This window comes from Dacryopinax primogenitus (genome assembly GCF_000292625.1).
Source record: "Dacryopinax primogenitus strain DJM-731 SS1 chromosome Unknown DACRYscaffold_14, whole genome shotgun sequence".
NCBI lineage: Eukaryota > Fungi > Basidiomycota > Dacrymycetes > Dacrymycetales > Dacrymycetaceae > Dacryopinax > Dacryopinax primogenitus.
In genome coordinates, this window is record NW_024467211.1 from 112659 (window position 1) to 130711 (window position 18053).

Genomic DNA, 18053 nt, shown 5'->3' on the forward strand with positions numbered 1-18053 from the left:
GGTCTCTTAGGATCATCCACAGGTACCTATACTGTAGATAGGTCTTAGTCATCAGGTCTACTCCACTTCCTTGTTGCCTGCTTAGACTCTTGGCACTCTTAGGTGAGCAGACTTAGTCAGCCTGTGTTGCCCTAACAGTGGCCTGGTTGATAAAAAGATTGCAAGACATATTGTTGAACATGTCCACAATGTCAAATCTTCTCTGACCCAAGGAAATGGCAGGAGTTTGAAGAACAACACCTGCTTCCACCAGTTGAACCATTTGAGCAATGGGGAATGGACTTCATTGGAATACCAGAGACCAGAGATGGTCACAAGCATAAATGGATCTTGACAATGGTCAATCATGCCACAGGCTGGCCAATTGTGATTCCAATGCAAAAAGCCACAGGCCAATGAGTTGCCCAGGAGATTTGGGACCAGATCATTATGCACTATGGAGTGCCAAGTGAAATCCTCACAGACTGTGGAAAGAACTTCCTTGCTCCAGTTGTGTCTGAATTCCAAGATTGCAAAGATCAGATGGTTGACTACCTCAGGATATCATCCACGTACCAATGGGAAAACAGAGTGATACAATGGGATCCTTGAGTTGTATCTCAAGAAGATGAATACCACAGGAGATCCGACTCAATGAAATGAATTTCTTGATGCTGCACTATTTGCAACTCAAGTCCGACAGCAAACCACAGCCAAATGGTCACCATTTGAGTTGTTGTATAGTTGAAAGCCTTGGTTGCCGTTTGACCAGCCACTTCTCTGTGCCCCAGATGCTGCACTCCCAGGGGATGCAGAGCACTCAGAATGGCACTTGCAAATGCAGAAGGCTCAAGAAGAAGCTTCAGAGCAAAGCACTATCCATGCAGTTGCAGACAAGGAGTGGTGGGATCACCAACTCAATATCAGGATGGAAGGTACACAGCAGGGTTTTGAGGTTGGTCAAAAGGTGCTGCTCCAGAATGAAACTGCAAACAAGGGTGATGCACATTGGTTCAGACCATTTGTGATCACTACAAAACTGGATAAGGGAACCTATCAACTGAAGGATAGACATGGACACTTACAACCAGGCTTGGTAAATGGAAACCATCTTTGACTTGCTCATCTCCAGGAAGATGATACAAACCATTGGGCTTGGGTCTTGCCAAAGGCAACACAATGCCAGTGGTCAAAGAAAGACAAGGAAGCTGCTTCACAGGCTGTTGTCCATGCCATGCCTTCAATATGAATCATCAGTCACTTTGCCAATCCAAATACCAGGTCTGCACCAATCATGGTTACAGAAGACAAAACCAGATGTGCACCAGTGACAGTTGCAGAAGACAAAGCCCAGTCTGCACCAGTGATGGTTGCAGAGGATGAATCACAGAATACACAGTGAACAGTTATGCCAAGACAGAGATCATGACCCATGGGTCAAGATCACAGAATTCCGCAAACTGTTCCAGTGAAACAAAGGCCACAGACTCAATTCTAAACTGATAACACAGACAATACCCCAAGACTGCAGGTCTTGGATTACAATCCTCCAGACAGAGGTCCAATTCCCTCAACCTGAAGCCCTGGAGCAACCCAAACAGTTGCCTGCACAGATGTGCAAAGTTAGTAAATCTGATGCAAAAGGTGGTCCACTGATTGCATATGCATGTCCAGTCCTCCAGATGGAGGTCCAGAATGCAGTACACTGCAGTCTTACCAGGATGCACCAAAACCTGATTCCATCCTTGCAAACAGGAGACACAGAGCAGAGCCAGAAGGCAAAATTCCATCTCAAAATCATAAAATCCCAGCCATCCAGCCCAAGAACAAGTCCAGAATCAGCCCAAAACCAGTCAGAATTCTCTGCAGAAGGCCCCAGGATGGTTGACAGTAGGTGACAGTAAGGTATGAGTTGAGCAAAGGGCTGGATGGCACAAGATTGTCCTCCAGCAGCATTGTGGTAGATGCTCAAGAGCTAGAGAGGGGATGGTGTCAAGTGTGTGCCAAGAGTGGCAGTGCAGGACCCTTGCGCAGCCTTAAGGCACCGGAATTTGATTCCATTAGACTATCTATGTAGCCTATATGTATATAGGGACAGATTGGCCTGCTGCAGGCCAATCCACCCTCCTTTTACTATTCTCCCCTAATCAAGGACTCAACAGTTGGTAGGTTGAGTGGGTGTGGTCATTGTTGCTGAGTTTCTTTAAGAGAAGGACTGAGGTCAGATTGTGGTTTCCTGCTACCAACTGTTGAGTCATTGATTAGGGGAGAATAGTAAAAGTGGCATGGATTGGCCTGCTGCAGGCCAATCCATCCCTATATACATATAGGCTACATAGATAGTCCAATGGAATCAAATTCCGGTGCCTTAAGGCTGCGCAAGGGTCCTGCACTGCCACTCTTGGCACACACTCGACACAACCCTGCGTACCGGACTTGTTCCCTTTGTCACCTACATCTAGATGTCCGACGACATACCCTCTGTCTCCTCACGGTTCATCTCCCAATCTGAGGTCGAGCAGGCCAAAGCCAACAGGGAAGAACAATGGCGTGCTGCCTATGCGCGGCTGGGGCAGGAACCGCCGCCTCAGCAGCAGGAGGTGGTTAGCGATGGGAGGAGCTTGTATGAGAGGCTACAGAGTAATAGAGTGCGGTTAGTTGGCCTTTTTTCTAGATCATGACTGATGGAAATAGGTGGAGAGGGAGGAACAGTGGCAGGAGCAGCATAAGCTCAGTGCGTCAACTTGCTTTCTATTAGTAACAGAGGTATAATGTCTGTGCAGGCAAACAGTTCCGCGCACTAGAAGAAGACGAGATTCTTTTCCTCCAACAAATAAAGGAGAAGAGGAACGAAGAGGAAAGAGTGAGGAAGGCAGAGGAGAATAATGAATTAGAGGGGTTTAGAGTGTGCGTCGTCCTCCTTCATGATTTTTTGTTCTTTACTAAATAGGTTGTAGAGCGGTCGCAGCGCGTCAAGTCGTCCCCCCACCTCCTGTACCAGGCGCGTCTACCCCTCCGACAATATCAAAACCTCCTGCGCCGACCAAGAAGCCCGAAGCTGCTAAGGGAAAGCCTATCAAGAAGGACCAGAAGTCGTTGCTGACGGGGGTGGTACTGAAGAAAAGGGAGAAGGCACTTCCTGCTCCGGTCACCCCCATCCCTACCTCTGCCACATCTGCAGCTCCGGAACAGAAGGAAGAAAAGGGAGGTGCTGCACCTCTGTCGCCTGAGGTCCCCAGCGGGATAGAGGCGAAGCGGAGTTTACCAGAGGAGGGTGGGAAAGACGGCAAACGACCACTTCCCGATCAAGATGGGGAATCATCAGAGGCCAAACGTCGAAAGGTGTGATTCAAGAGACGTAGGAGAGAAGGCGATGCTGTATCAATATCAGTATGTTAATTGGCTGACGTATCGGGACGGGGCATGGCGTCATGAGCCCACCAACGAGTATCGCCGCACAAACAAGTACCATCAGGAGCACACCGGCGCAGGCTCGGGAACGGCACTGCGCTTCCCGAGATTGTAGAAACCAGTCGTCGAATCTCCGGTATTCGTGCGTGGGTCCATGCGCTGGTCCAGAAACACCTTGCAGCATCTACTTACTTCGCACTCATTCAGTTTATTCCGCCTCTTTAATAGGATAACCGATTCCCACAACGGCTGCCGCACCACCAGACTTCAGAAGCAGCCGGTGTCCCTCACTCACAGCAGACCCTCCACGGTCTTCGCACAACGTCAGTTCTCCCATTATCTTTACGTACCCGACCTCGGCAAGTACTCACCAGCCGCCCTCGCACTCTTGGCGTCTTCCCGAATCCACCGTGCGCGCCCATAACCCAGCCTATATCCTTTCACGCGCGTCGCCCGGATCTTGCAGAGAATTGAGGCAGCACCATCGCCCGTTATCTCTTGTCCCTTGAGTAAGCTAGACCGTCAGATGGCCCGACGTCTCGGCGCGCGCCTGAATGATATATAAGATGAGATGGTTTCGCGAAACTCGGTTGGGTTCGATTGGACGATGTGAGCATCGTGCAGCTCTGCTTTCCATGCGGGAAGAAGACGAGGCGCGATATCTGATTGCCAGTGCACTGAGGCAGAACCGCAGTCAGTATTATTGTTGAGCTGTTCTCATTCCCAAATATAGACTGTAATTTTGGATAACAATATGTCTGTTGGGTATGAAGGCATACCACCGTGGTGGTTCTGCACGGACTCACGCGGCGAATACAGTTAAAATTCGCGAATTCGTTTCAGGGCACTCTCCGAACTTCTCCTCGAGCCATAGAGGAACCGCAAACTCGCACCGGTCTTTTCTTCTCCATTCTCCTCAACCACCATCTCTTCAGGCAATATGATGTGAACATTCAACCGCCAACTGTCTAGGCCAATTACTTCTTTCCATCTGCGCAAGCGTACAGCCGCTAAGATGGAATGGCTTATATACGCCTATGCTTTCCTCTTCACCTCCCTCACCCAGGTCAAGGCAATTGCACGGGCAATCTTCAACAGAACAATCCCTGCTATCATGTTTGAACCGGTGAGTATGGGAGCAAATGAGCGTTTTCGGGCACTGATACAGAGCAGGCTCAACCCATCGTCGCGCAGACCAACTACGTCCAACCGTACAGGACGTTCACCCCACCTGTGAAGGAGAACAAGGACACATACGGGAAGACGCTCACCCACTTTCAGGTATGTCTACATCATCTAGCCTATGCATGACTTCTCATGAACTGCACTTATAACAGTTCCCATGGCCCATCGAAATCAACGGCATCGAGCGCGTCGTCCTCTCCGCGAAGGGCGACCTCCAACGCGTACTGAGGTGTGCACTCTCCCCCTTCTAGCACGCTGGATCTCATCACCCACAGTGCCTACTTCGGTTCACCTATCTCCGTCTCTCCTATCTTTCAGACCCCCGCATCCTCCATCCCCGTATCTTCCGAAGCGTCACCCTCCACGCCCATAACACAGCACCGTGTCGTACACCTTCTCTGCGCCTCCAAGCTTGTTGTCGTCGCTACCTCTACAGTCCACCTCTATACACCCCGCGCAGCCTCCCTCCTTCTAGACGAGAAGTATGCTATTGGCCAATGCTACCGCGTCATGGGCCAGAATCCCGAGTTCGAGTTGGACAAGGTCTGGCTTGACAATGCCGCTACGGGGGAAGAGCGCGTGACGCGCAGGTACCGCCTCAGCACCGAGGAGATGATGTGCGAGATCGAGGAAGTGTTTGTCGACCGGAAGATGTTTAGGGAAGAAAGCTGGCTGTATGCTTGAGGGACACTACAGCACAAAAAAGCGTAATTCCGGCGAGATCCAATATCATGAGTCCGTCACTCATTCTTCATCTCTGTGCTTTAGAATTTTGCAATTCGTATATCTATTAGTTTCGAAGAATAAACTGCGGCGAATGCTCAGCATCCCCACTCTGCCCAAATATCGAGCAGCACACCCACAAAGAGATAAAGAACTTCCCAGAACGGTGACGATGCGCTAGTATCCACTATCAACTGCCGTACCGCCCAGGGATCAACCTCGTATCCTATCAATCTCCCGAACTCCAGAAGCTCGGCCATCCACTATCTCACTCTCTGGCTTCTGAGATGTATGAAAAGAATCGCTCGCTTGGGGCCATTGGGCCACGGGCGAGCATTGGAACCTGGCTCAGTGTTCTGGATAAGATCCGAGCTGCTGAAGATTACGGAGGGTGCGGCGAGATTGTGCTGCTGGCAGGGGCGGGGAAATGTGATTGTTGCCAGAGGGGATCTCCTTGGAGATCAGGAGGGAGAGGAGGCGGATGTCCGCGGCCTTGGAGAGGGAGTGGGTTAAGTTCGTGGGCTGACGAAGGTCTGTGCGTAGGTGTTAGTCATTGGGCACTGACTGGATCGTGGGACATGTCTTGGTCATTGAAGGTCAACCAGTTATCGGTATCACCGCAGAAAGCACGCCAGATGCCAAGCTTTGTTTCCCCAAGCGGCAGATACATAGCTGTCCTCCCGGGCGCAGAAACTAGCATACCAGACGATTCATGGGTTGAACGTATGGTTGAAGGCCACAAAGGTAAGGCGATGGCCCTATTGACCCACATTGCCATTGAGAATTGTCCCCACCCTCCGGTTTTGCTCCATTATTTGTAGAATAATGCAGAGTCGTCCTGTGCATGATGATTGGAATCCACTGCTGCGCTGGAGGGATACAATGGTCCAGAGCCGTGCAACCGAGTGACAGTTCTATCAGGTCTGAGTGCGGCTCCTCATTGCTCTAAATTTGGACACTGAGGGAGCACAAATCAGGTCCTGACGGCTGTCAGGTAACCTTCCATTCTGGGCAATGTACGAAGCCAAGAGCCAGCAAGATAACTCGTGTTAATGTGCGGACTGCGGATTGGGGCGAAGTCGAAGAAACTCTTCAATGAGCACCGAACGCCGGCGCCAGTAGTGAAGGAAGTCTTGGCTCAGGAGCACAATCCCTAATCCTTCTCCGCAAGTCCTCGGAGTTAGACCACGTATGACAGGATAGAAAGCTCCAAAAAAGCCACGCAGACAGTAGAAAAAGCGCGGAGGCTAATACATTCTACCGTGAGGACTGGAGATATGGGAAGGATGTTCCGCTCATGGGGCCCCGGATTTGAGCTCGATCCGTACGTAACATGACCCTCACCTTCCGGGTGGTAGTTAGAATGAAGGAATCGCATTTCGAATTTGATCGCAAAGAGGATGCTTGAGTAGGTTGCAGGACGAGTCCATCGATGTGATCCCTTCGAGGAGACCAGAAACAGCACAGAACGATCTGCATATCACCTTCCTTTATAGAGAAAACTCGCTTGAGCAAAGATCAGAGCGAGCTGATCTTGTCTCCCGCTTTGTTAACCACTCAGAATGTCCTTCGAAATTGATCAACGCTAACAGCAGAGGGTCGGAGAGAAACAGAGAAAAACGTTAACTGGTTGGGCAGGATCTCATGTGCAACCAATTGCTTCCGTGCTCTAAATAAGCTTCGCTCCACGCGAGTGATGACAAACTCCCCTGGAGACGCGTGCACACATCAAAGCAGCCTTCATTCATGTCGGGTGTCCGGTGAAAATGTATTCGGTACGGTCGGCTTGTACGGACATGTCTAGAAGAGTTCGGATGATTCGTGTCGGCAGAATGGTTCTCTATCTCTGTTCTTGCCCTAGGTCACACAGGTTCTGTTGACAGGTCCGGGTACCCCACATGATTGATTTGATGGATATCCAGGTGACTCTAGGTATGGGCGTTATTACCTGTCGGTTCTCGGAGTCTTGTCCTGATCTTCTATCTCTGCAGGTCTTTTAAGGGGGGCGTTAACGGAATGTGCGGACCAAATCAATCCGTGCTTCACCGTCCCCGCCATCAAGCCCAATTATTTATCGTTCAGCAACGTGAATATCTCCTGAAGGGCTGAAATAATGGGACTTTGGGTCCTAGAAGGTATGTTGCTAGGTGATATCTGCCAAACTTAAGGTAACGATTTTCCTAGATAAGCATCTCGAACACGTGCCTGGAACGTCGTTTATCAATGATACCAACCCTCTTCACGTCCATGGTGGCGAAGCAGGACATCCGCAAGACATCATTGTCGATACAGGCCGATTGAAGCACGCGACAGGTCGTAATTCTCACATTATCCTCGTTCCTCAGCCCTCCGACGATCCGAACGATCCGCTCAACTGGCCTTGGTGGAAGAAAGAGCTGCTTTTCTGGCCGATGATCTTCGCCGCCGGTTTGGTTGGTGCGATTGGTCCTCTGCTTACTCCGGGATTTGTGGAGCTATCCATTGTGTTTGGTGTCACGGTTGACAAGGTCGCTTCGTCCCTTAACGGTGCTTGCGTCGTTGCCATTGGTTGTGGGATGCTACCCATGGCATCGCTTGCCCAGAAATACGGTCGACGCCCGATGTTCCTGCTCGCTGCTTTGCTCCTCTTTGTGACATGTATATGGGCCGGTGCCAGTATGTTTTTCTTGAACCGGAGGATGACTGGATAGTTCTCACGTCTGGAGTAGCTCCGACTAACAATTTCTCCTCCCTCACTGCAGCACGCGCCATTCAAGGTCTTGCCATGACGCCCCTTGAAGCGCTCGTAACTGCTACCATCGGGGATATCTACTTCGTGCACGAACGTGGGTTCCGTGTTGCTGTATGGGGCTTTGCCATCCTCGGTGGCATCAACCTTGCCCCCATTGTCAACGGCCCCATCATTCAAAATCAGGGTTGGCAATGGTGCTTTTGGGTCATTGGAATATTGTTCGGTGTTTCTCTGATCCTTACTTTCTTCACCTTCCCCGAAACCGCGTACAAGCGCGAGGAGAAGTACGAAATTGATGGCGGATCCCACGATAACGTCGCTGCATTGGCTATTGAAGAAAACGCCGAGGCAGAAAAAGCAGAGATGGAACACAAGGAAGGGGTCGCGGTCGAATCTCGTTCAATCCCACCGCGCCGCACCTTCCTGCAAGACCTTCGTATATTTTCCGGCGTGCATGATCCAACTCCGTTGTGGAAACTGATCGCTCGCCCACTTCCTTGCTTTGTCTCGCCTGTAGTTATCTGGGCAACACTCGCATATGGCTTCCTCACTGTCTGGCTCGTCGTGCTTTCGGTCACGGTCTCTCTCATCTTTGGCAGCCCCCCGTATAACTTCAATTCTACACAAACCGGTCTCGTTTCCATCAGTCCCTTGATCGGTTCCCTTTTGGCCGCCTTAATTGCTGGTCCCGTGGTCGATTGGTGCGCAACCGGTCTTGCTAAGCGCAATAACGGCGTTTACGAGCCCGAATTTCGGCTTTTGCTCTGCTTCCCTATGCTGATCCTTGAAGTCCTTGGGTACGCAGTGTGGGGTGCTGTTCAAGCAAAGGGTGGTCCATGGATTGGACCCGTTCTCCTGTACAGCATCATCGATTTTGGTCAAGGTCTTGGCTCAACGGCTGTCATCGCCTATGTTATCGATGCTCATCGTGGTACTGTTCCCGAAGCTTTCGCCGTCCTCAGCTTCATCAAGAACATGGTTGCCTTCGGATTTACTTACTTTGTCAAGTGATTCTCCCGATCTTGTCGTTCTTCGAGATATGCTGACTGTTTATTAGTTCATGGATCGAGACGCAAGGGATGCTAAACACATTTGGTACCCTGGCCGGCCTTACCGCCGTTTGTGTTTTGCCGACCATACCCATGTACCTCTATGGAAAGAGGGTTCGCTCTTGGATCCATCGTCATCAGCACTTCTTCCTCTCAGATCAACTCCGTTGAGGCTTTGCTGGGGTGTTGGGTCCAAGGCTGTGTCGTGTGGTGCTATCACAGCCTGTTACACGTCTTTGCTTCCTGTCATTCATATAGCAACGACTGAGATGCCTGATATGAACTGCGTCTTTTCTTTCTTAGGATTCTTTCTGGAAGTGGTGCGGGCGTGAGCACGTTCTTCCCAGGTGCCTATGCCACGAGGAAGCCAATAAACGCCCACATACGTGTGACTGGAACTCTTCTCAAGCCCCTACAGATCTCCTGGCATGGAAGACCAAGACCATCTTCACCGGAATACTGCGTATTCACTATGTACGTCAACACCACACCAATCCTGGATAACAGCATTCTCTTTGGGGTCTGAATGCCTCAGTCCCTTGCTGGCATCATCGCTGGAAACTATCATCCGCCTTCGTATGCTAAGTACTGGCATATGACCGAAAGGGACGAGAGGTTCCCAGTATGAGTGGGACCAGATAGGCTTGAAATGCGAAGTTCCCCACTTCTTGAACCCATGGATGATCCGAATACGAAGACGGCCCCTCCTTCCTCCAAAGGGAGTGTACAGTGCCCGAAAGATGATCAAATCTGCCTGTATGAAAGCGCGCTGGCCCGTTCTTGACCAATAATTTGCAACTTATAAACCTCAGCATCTACCATGCGTAGACGGCAACTGAGTTCAACCTCCGTAATGCCTTTTGGAATCCTTGAAGGTAACGCTTCCCGTCTTCTTAATTGTTGATCTTACTCATTTGGTAGATCGCCATCTGGAGCATGTGCCTGGCACCTCGCTCATCATTGAACTGGATCCATTGAAAGAAGTTGGCGCAGAAGTTGGCGACACGGGTGTGCCACTTAAGCGGGGCACCGGTCGCAACTCGCATGTCATCCTGGTAAGCTCTCTGTTCCGAGAGAACGGAACGGCGTACTTAGGTGCCCTGCAGATTCCTCAGCCCTCTGATGATCCGAATGATCCGCTGAATTGGCCACGATGGAAGAAAGAGCTGCTCTTCTGGCCCATGGTATTCTCAAGTACATCCCGTTGCGTTGCCCAGAGAGGATGTTGTGATTTACGGCTTTTGCAGCCGGACTTGTCGGAGCAATAGGTCCACTTCTCACCCCCGGATTTGTTCAAATTGCAAACGTACGTCCGGCACATGGCCTAACATTCAAGTGCTCAACATGAACAGGAATTCGGTGTCTCGGTCGATAACATTTCTTCCTCTCTCAATGGTTCATGCATCGTTGCTATCGGCATAGCAATGTTTCCCATGGCGACCTTCGGTCAAAAGTACGGCAGACGCCCAGTCTTTTTGCTTGCCGCCGTAGCGGAGTTCGCGACTTCCATTTGGGCTGCCTTGTGTAAGTCTGCCTTGTGGATATTGTGGCGAGGCTGACAGTTCTCCAAGCCACAAGCCTCACTTCCCTTACGGCCGCTCGCGTCATACAAGGAGCCGGGATGGCTCCTCTAGAAGCACTGGTGACGGCAACCATTGGTACTAGCCTTCATTAAACGGGACCATCATCCTATCTAATTCGGGCGATCTAGGCGATGTCTTCTTCGTCCACGAACGCGGCTATCGTCTTGCCGTTTGGGCCTTCGCCATCAATGCAGGAATTGCCGTCGCTCCCATTGTAAATGGGGCACTGATCCTACATATCGGGTGGCAGTGGTGTTTCTGGGTTAGTGTTCTCTCAACATCTGATTGTCCCGAGCTTACGAGCTGTAGATTATCGCCATCTTATTCGGCATATCCTTGATACTCATGATCGCCACTTTCCCGGAAACATCTTACAAGCGTGAGGTACGGCCGCGTATGGTGCTCACGGAAGAACCGCAGTCCCCCGTTGAGGACGAGAAGAAAGACATGCCTGACCCCGATTCAGACAGCTCCAACGAAAGACTTCCGACAGGCGTACCTACCTTCGTCTCCGACCCGACGAGTTCGTATCCTCCTCGTCGTACATGGATTCAGGATATGCGGCCTTTCAGCGGCGTGTACGACCCACTTCCGTTCTGGAAGACACTGCTCAGGCCCCTGCCATTTTTCCTTTCACCTGTCGTGATTTGGGGCACGCTAGCATATGGATTCACGACCGCTTGGTTGGTGGTATTGAGTGTGACGGAGTCGTTAATCTTTAGCTTGCCGTGAGTCTGCTTCACAGTGGTGTATCTTCGCTAACACCTTGGACATCTCAGGCCATACTACTTCGACAGTCAATCAGTCGGCCTTGTGTCTATCGGCGCCCTCATCACTGGCATTCTCGCAGTGTTCATATCCGGCCCAATATGCGACTGGTGTGCAACCGGCATGTCGAAGCTCAACGCGAGTCCCTGCAAGTGCCCCGATTGGTTCATCAAGCTGATATTATCTTAGGGCGGTGTCTATGAGCCAGAGTTCCGCTTGCTCCTTGTCATTCCTATGATCATCCTTGAGGTGATGGGATATGTCGTGTGGGGTGCAGTACAGGCAGAGGGCGGCCCTTGGATTGGCCCAGTCATCCTTATCGCGTAAGCAGAGCTGCTCTTCTTGGGTAGCGCCGCTAACGCAAGCAACAGGTTAATCAACTTTGGTCAAGGGCTCGGAATTACCGGGATTGTCACTTACGTGGTTGATGCTCATCGTGGTCACATCCCCGTATGTCCAACATGTTGAGTCTTGCGCGGTTCCTGGCGTTCTGATGTCTACCGATTCTAGGAAGCGTTCGCAGTGATCAACTTCATCAAGAATATGCTCGCTTTCGGGACGACGTACTTCGTGAACGGGTGCGTCCGCGGGCATGTAAGGCAAACTGCAGTGCTGTAACTGACACCAATACAGCTGGGTCGAGACCCAAGGAGTATTCAACACGCTCGCCACACTGTCGGGCCTAGCGGCTGTATGCCTCGTACCGACACTCCCGATGTACATATTTGTGCGTCTTCGTCTTCGTCTTGCCGTCTGCGAAGCATTACTGACCGTTTGGGCAGGGCAAGAGGGTGAGGAGCTGGATTCATCGGCATCCTAAGCTGTTCCTTCGGGAGTGATAGACGATGTGCACGGACGGTGTCTTGTATGCTACGGTAGTTTCCGATCGGGAGAATGAAGATGGAAGCTGTTCCTGATTCATGAATTCCTGTACGGAGTAGTCCGTACAGCTCGATGATCGCATTCACCCTTAATCGCGACGTCCCTCTTCCTCATTCTCCAAGTACCTTATTCCCTTCCTCAAGAAAGCGAGCCAAACCCAAGTCATCCCCTCCATCTGCACATCATACCACCAATTCAACGCCACACACACCCCTTGCCCTTGCTCCCCAAGGCCGGCCTGGCGCACATGATGGTTCCACCCTGCTGGGAGGTAGAGGGTTTGCCCCCCGCGCACCGTTATAAATAGAGGCCGAGTGCCTTCTGGGGGATTGTCGGGATCGAAGGAGAGCCAGCGGACTGGTGGGTGCTGTGCTGGGTCGGACGGGGTGAGCTGGAGACCGGCCTCAGTTCGCGTATAGGTCGCATGCGGGTACTCGTGATCGGGAAAGAAGCATGTCTCTGTTGGAGGGAAGAGGGTAAAATGTTTCACTCCTCGGATGACGTGGTAGATGTTTTCGTAGGGATCTGCGATCTTTCAGTTCCTGACTGGCTGTGTGGATGGGTGGATGAGGCTCACCGCTGTGAAGGCTGGTGACGCTGCGCTTATCTCCAATCCAGAGGTTGACAGCGTCGGGCTCAACACCTGAACATCCAATTATGTGTTGATCAATGATACAGAAGGAGAACCGCACCTAGCGAGTGATGTACGAACGGCACATGTAATGGGATATGTTGTCGTAAGGCGTGCAGCTCGGTTATGGGGATGCTCGAATTGTAGATGTTCCCGTTCTGAGATTGGAGATAACGGACTTCCTGATGCTGTATTAATATTCAGACTTGTGTGTATGCACTCAGTGATCAAGATGAGGTCTTACTGTGGCATCGTCTTGACCAAATGAAGCGAGGAAAGAGGTGATATCTTGTTGCTCCGTCAACGGCTCTACGAAGTACGTTCGGCCATCGGAATGTTCCTTCAGCGCGTCTGCCGCTCTACAAGCTAAGTGAGTCAGATAGGACCATAATCCAAAATACCCATGTGCTTACCCATCTGGAGTCACCGCAATAGACAGCGGGATAGACCCAAACACTTCTCTCAGCCAGGCATCTGTCCATCCCTCATCTTCTCCAAACGTGAAGTAGTCTATTGATGATCAGGTGGTGACTGAAATGACAGACGCATCCCGCACCGTCGATCAGGACTGGCCTGCCGATGTGCTGCCATCTTGGCCAGTCAGAGTCTTGGATATAACGGCCTTCGATGCGCGTGAACTCGGCGCCGTTCAGATCTTAAAGCTTCTCTCAGGTTTCAGTAGCATATATGCAGCATATCATTCACCTTGATACTCCTTCGCAAGTTTTCTGAGTACTTGTTCCATGAGGTTGAGAAAAACAAGTCTCTAATATTGGAGGGTGTCGGTGATGACACGAAGACAAGCACCGATGATCTAAATGCCGGTCGAGGACGCGACGGCCATCACGCAAAGAGTCGACTGTCCGATTTGCACGCATTCCTCCACCCCATCATACTTTAAGCCGTCCTCTAGCGTACTGGTGCTGTACTCTCTAGCCGAAATGGCAGCGTCCACATCTTCGTATAAGCCTACGAAACCCCAAAGGTCCATCCGGGTTACTGCCGGAAGACCCGTCCCTTATGGTCGTTATCGACACCATGAACTCGAGAAGTCAACCTGTTCAAGTCCATCATGGCGCCGCAGTACACGATTCATCAACGCCAATGTCATCTGAAGTGGGACAATAGGTACGCTTTCCATCCAGACGTCTAGTGACGAGCGCTAATCACGACCACAGTATCCCTCCGGTCGCGACGGTCGCGTCTGGCAGCGTGGTCAACTTTGATTGCCTCGATGCCTCGAATGGGCAGATCAACGCTTCCTCGACCATAGAGTCTGTTGCGAGGATGGACTTCAGCCAAGTGGATCAGGTGAATGGGCCTATATTCGTCGAAGACGCGGAGCCGGGGGATGTGTTGGAGGTGGAATTCCTCGAGCTGGAGACGGCCGACTGGGGCTGGTACGTCCACCCCCCCCGCCCTCCAACAAGTTCGCGTCATTGACGTGTATCAGGACCGCCAATATCCCTGGCTTCGGTGCACTCGCAGACGTGTTCGAAGCGCCGGCACTGAAGATCTGGAAGATCGAGAAGGACGAGAACGGTCAGCATTTCACCTGGTTCAAGGAGGGCAAGATCCGCATTCTTACCGCACCCTTTTGCGGTGAGATTGGCGTTGCCCGTGGAGAGAAGGGCGCATTCTCTACTATCCCGCCGTATAGAACTGGGGGGAATATGTGAGTCACTGGTTGAAGATGCGGGAGAATAGCTGACGGGGGGAAAGTGATACGAAACATATCACTCTTGGGACGAAGATCTATCTTCCTATCGAGGTGAAGGGCGCACTGTTCTCGGTGGGAGATGGACATGCTGCACAAGGTGAGTGATTCATGTCCCCATGAATAATCCATCTGACCGATTGAGCAGGAGATGGAGGTACGTTGATGCTGTAAGAATATATGTTCAACGCTACTGAACTCCCACTCTCTAGAGTGCTGCGGGTACGCTCCTATCACTATCTCTCCTGATCCTTACTGATATATCTTTCAGCACCGCCATCGAAACGCCGATGAAAGTCTCCGTCCGCCTAACCATCCACAAGAACATGCCCTACGTGAAAGAACCATCCTTCCTCACCCCCGGACCTCTGGCCTCCAACTTCAACACCGGAAAGCACTACTCCACTCTTGGCATCGACCCTAGTACGTCTCCTTGTGCAACCCATGGTATGGCCGCTGATTTCGTAGATCTGAGAGAGGCGACAAAGAAAGCCGTCACGTTTATGGTCGATTACCTCGAAAGCGTGCATGACTTGACCAGGGTAGAGGCATATATGCTCTGTAGCGTATGCGTAGATCTGAAGATGTGTGAGGTTGTCGGTATGTGACCGCCCCCTCAATCTACATGTCAGGTGATGACTGGGGTGTTGACAGATATGCCGAATTACGCTATCGGAGCGTTCTTCCCTCTGTCGGTGTTTGTGTGAAACATGGAGTGTATTTCTGTTTATGGGTTGAGGAAGGTTGAATGGATCAATGACGAAAGCGACTCCTGCGTTTTATGGGGTTATCATGCTACATATGCAAATTGAAACACAACTAGAACGACTGCTGCAGGAATTGACATATAATCCATATGGAATTGTTTTAACTTTGCGACACTCCCTCGAAGGAAACAGAAGGATCATTATGTTATTATTGACATACTGCTGCTATGCAGGACACCAAAGCTTTCCTCGATTCAAGACGCGTTCTACGGATTCGACATGATCCGATCTATTCCTCTGTTGTTGTGCTTTTTGCGGCTTGCAACTGGCAGAATACATTACTTCGATCATCTACAGGACTCTAACACAGAGAACCTCTCAATACACCGCCAGAGGCGCAGGAGCTGCACCGATAGGAGGGAGCTTGTCGACGGTCAGGCCCTCCTGCTTCGAGGTCGTCTCGTTATCGAGCCACACGCTGTCAACCTTCTCTCCCGTCTTCTTGGCTTGTTCTTGAAGCCGAGCCAGTTCGCGCTGGACGAGCACATCCTTGTACGCTTGCGTGCTGGTGGTTGAACGGAAGACCTCACGCGGGGCGGTGATGTGCCAATTCGGCAGGCTCTTAACGCCGAGATCGCGGAGGGTCTTTTGCTCGACAAGGCAGTAGTCTTCCGGGTTGGGACGGTTGAAATTGAACGGCTCGCTCGCGCTGACAGCCGGGTTGGAGATGATGCGGATGTTGCGCAGATGGTTCTTGGCAGAACTGTGCGGCATGAGTGGGTGCATCAGCACCACGTCACCCTTCTTGCCTGTCATCTCAGCAAACTTCTTGCAGTCCTTGATGGAGTCCAGGGCTCGTGTACCGTCGTCGTCCTTGAGCCAGATGTTGGTGCCCTGAGGGCGATCGTGCAGCCACTTTGCTACTTCGGCGATCCCATCCTCGCAGACGTAGGTGGCACCACCACGGGAGTGCACATCGGAAAACAGGGTGATCACGAGCAAGGCCTGCTCAGGAGAGTCGAGGAAATGACGGAACCAGTCACCATCGCTGTCGGAATGATCAACACTCGTGTAACAACGAACGGCAATCGCTTACGTATGCCAGTTATCCAGCTCCTGGGGAGCAATATCATGGTTTTCCCAGTACTCGGTGCCGATGTTGACGATCAGACCGTCGGACCAACCTGCCCAACCACGATACTTGCTCTGAGTGTCAACACGTTCCTCGCCACCAAGCAGTTCGCACATCGCCTTCCACGCCTGTGGCAGAATTAGTACAGTAGCATGAAGACACTGCTGTAAGACGGACCTTAGGAGCACATTCCCGTGGATCTCTCAACCTGTGCTTCGGCATGTGGATGATGTCGTTGCGGTCAGGACGGTCGCTGAGCCAGGTGTTCTTATCGTTCGGGTCCATACCGAGACGCACCCAGACGTTCTTCATGAAGTAGTCGACAGTCTCCTCAGGCATACCTTGCGGGATGCAAACCCAGCCGTACTCCAGGAAATGCTCGCGCATCTCCGCTACTCATCGTCAACATGTCGTCCGACTGTGCGAGTTCGGGTGGCACTCACGTGTAAGAACTTCGTACTCGATGGGCATGATGACGGTCGTACAACAACAAGAGAGTAAGACGAGTACTACACAGCGGGAGCCTCAACCAAATTGGAGCTGGAATAGCTCTCTACGAGGTTCGCAAGATGGTAATATATTATGTCGGTGAGTTGCCGGTCCAGGAAGTATCACGAGACCGGGCCGTCCGAGTGGAGGCTAGCGTCGCTCCGTCGTCCTCCACAAATGAGCACAAATATGTGGTTGACCGGATGCCATCCGTAAATAGCTCGGTCCGAAGGCAAATCGTTTACTGTTTCGAGCGCGGGCAGCATGCCAATTGTGGGGAATTGGATGGGGTCCGGAGAGGAGGAAAGGGGCCATGAACGAGATATAGCGGGAAACTCGGCCCGTGCCTGTGTGTTTCACGGCCATCGGCATCAGTCCGAGGTCCGACATTTCTATGCACTGAAGTCCGCCCCCAGCCGGGGTTTAAGGCGCGTTTTCCCGGCCTGGGCCTTCTCCACCCTCCGTCCCCCCTCTCCCTCTCCGGCGCAGGAGCCGCCTCTTCCCGCTCAAGCCCGGGCTGCACCTCCGTCCCTTCCTCTTTCGTCTCCCCCTTCCTGGAAGGAGCTCGTTCCAGATCCATCGCCTCCTCCCAGAAGTCAACCACGATAGGTGCTCGGGGCCCTTTCTTCGTGTGACCATCCGAATGCATTCGACCGAGGGCAGCGTTGACCGACAGGCCCCAGCGGTCTTTTACTTCCTCACTAGGCGCTGTGGTTGCTGCGACAGGAAGAGGTGGAAGGAGCGAAGCCGGTGCGGAAGGAGAGCGGGAATGCCCTGCTCGCCAGGTTGATGTCGAGATGCTGAGATCAGCTAACGAGGCCTCCAGCTCAACAGAGGGGCTCTTCTTATGCCATTTCCCTCTCCTCCCTTTCTTTCCTTTTCCCATCCCACTCCCCATCTCTCGCTCCTTCTCCACTTCCTCCCTTTCCTGCCTGACCGTTTCTGGGGGAGCATACATCCCAACCCCAGCCCTCGTGTATATGCCCAAAGACGTGCATCCACGGGCCCCTCGGCCATACCCTTCACACGTCTAGCCAGCTCCGGGCATCCAGGCATGCACACCCTT

General features: G+C 51.9%; 9 protein-coding genes across 9 annotated transcripts; 6 read left to right on the plus strand and 3 right to left on the minus strand.

Annotated features, from left to right (window-relative positions):
• Positions 1 to 135: 135 nt before the first annotated feature.
• DACRYDRAFT_23400 (uncharacterized protein) lies at positions 136 to 1808 on the plus strand. Its single transcript, XM_040773225.1, has 3 exons — positions 136 to 504; positions 818 to 990; positions 1237 to 1808. Exons 2-3 carry the CDS (start codon positions 818 to 820, stop codon positions 1379 to 1381), a joined length of 318 nt encoding a protein of 105 aa, XP_040626718.1. The 5' UTR covers positions 136 to 504; the 3' UTR covers positions 1382 to 1808.
• A 633-nt stretch (positions 1809 to 2441) lies between these two features.
• On the plus strand, positions 2442 to 3365 carry DACRYDRAFT_95705 (uncharacterized protein; the record flags this gene model as incomplete). Its single annotated transcript, XM_040777311.1, has 4 exons — positions 2442 to 2627; positions 2674 to 2713; positions 2763 to 2886; positions 2937 to 3365. 4 exons carry the CDS (start codon positions 2442 to 2444, stop codon positions 3325 to 3327), a joined length of 741 nt encoding a protein of 246 aa, XP_040626719.1. The 3' UTR covers positions 3328 to 3365.
• A 1040-nt stretch (positions 3366 to 4405) lies between these two features.
• DACRYDRAFT_109246 (uncharacterized protein) lies at positions 4406 to 5259 on the plus strand (the record flags this gene model as incomplete). The annotated part of the gene is made up of 4 exons (XM_040768846.1): positions 4406 to 4516; positions 4564 to 4671; positions 4728 to 4804; positions 4851 to 5259. The coding sequence occupies 4 exons, from the start codon at positions 4406 to 4408 to the stop codon at positions 5257 to 5259; spliced, it is 705 nt and encodes a 234-aa protein (XP_040626720.1).
• Positions 5260 to 7333: 2074 nt separating this feature from the next.
• On the plus strand, positions 7334 to 9772 carry DACRYDRAFT_117469 (MFS general substrate transporter). The gene is made up of 4 exons (XM_040770388.1): positions 7334 to 7433; positions 7483 to 7953; positions 8007 to 9036; positions 9087 to 9772. The coding sequence occupies exons 1-4, from the start codon at positions 7412 to 7414 to the stop codon at positions 9247 to 9249; spliced, it is 1686 nt and encodes a 561-aa protein (XP_040626721.1). The 5' UTR covers positions 7334 to 7411; the 3' UTR covers positions 9250 to 9772.
• Positions 9773 to 9931: 159 nt separating this feature from the next.
• Positions 9932 to 12268, plus strand: DACRYDRAFT_109248 (MFS general substrate transporter; the record flags this gene model as incomplete). Its single annotated transcript, XM_040768847.1, has 14 exons — positions 9932 to 9953; positions 10000 to 10133; positions 10185 to 10272; positions 10326 to 10384; positions 10431 to 10602; positions 10650 to 10736; positions 10790 to 10923; positions 10971 to 11389; positions 11441 to 11571; positions 11638 to 11752; positions 11801 to 11879; positions 11940 to 12007; positions 12063 to 12156; positions 12212 to 12268. The coding sequence occupies 14 exons, from the start codon at positions 9932 to 9934 to the stop codon at positions 12266 to 12268; spliced, it is 1659 nt and encodes a 552-aa protein (XP_040626722.1).
• A 131-nt stretch (positions 12269 to 12399) lies between these two features.
• Positions 12400 to 13687, minus strand: DACRYDRAFT_109249 (Clavaminate synthase-like protein; the record flags this gene model as incomplete). Its single annotated transcript, XM_040768848.1, has 7 exons — positions 12400 to 12836; positions 12889 to 12954; positions 13004 to 13130; positions 13187 to 13301; positions 13356 to 13452; positions 13499 to 13597; positions 13648 to 13687. 7 exons carry the CDS (start codon positions 13685 to 13687, stop codon positions 12400 to 12402), a joined length of 981 nt encoding a protein of 326 aa, XP_040626723.1.
• A 327-nt stretch (positions 13688 to 14014) lies between these two features.
• On the plus strand, positions 14015 to 15395 carry DACRYDRAFT_117472 (Formamidase; the record flags this gene model as incomplete). The annotated part of the gene is made up of 9 exons (XM_040770389.1): positions 14015 to 14070; positions 14121 to 14342; positions 14396 to 14617; positions 14665 to 14759; positions 14808 to 14816; positions 14872 to 14881; positions 14931 to 15082; positions 15128 to 15259; positions 15314 to 15395. The coding sequence occupies 9 exons, from the start codon at positions 14015 to 14017 to the stop codon at positions 15364 to 15366; spliced, it is 951 nt and encodes a 316-aa protein (XP_040626724.1). The 3' UTR covers positions 15367 to 15395.
• Positions 15396 to 15744: 349 nt separating this feature from the next.
• DACRYDRAFT_117473 (uncharacterized protein) lies at positions 15745 to 16969 on the minus strand (the record flags this gene model as incomplete). Its single annotated transcript, XM_040770390.1, has 4 exons — positions 15745 to 16414; positions 16463 to 16626; positions 16676 to 16890; positions 16942 to 16969. 4 exons carry the CDS (start codon positions 16967 to 16969, stop codon positions 15745 to 15747), a joined length of 1077 nt encoding a protein of 358 aa, XP_040626725.1.
• Positions 16970 to 17228: 259 nt separating this feature from the next.
• On the minus strand, positions 17229 to 17945 carry DACRYDRAFT_109252 (uncharacterized protein; the record flags this gene model as incomplete). The annotated part of the gene is made up of 1 exon (XM_040768849.1): positions 17229 to 17945. The coding sequence occupies one exon, from the start codon at positions 17943 to 17945 to the stop codon at positions 17229 to 17231; it is 717 nt and encodes a 238-aa protein (XP_040626726.1).
• Between the last annotated feature and the right edge of the window lie 108 nt (positions 17946 to 18053).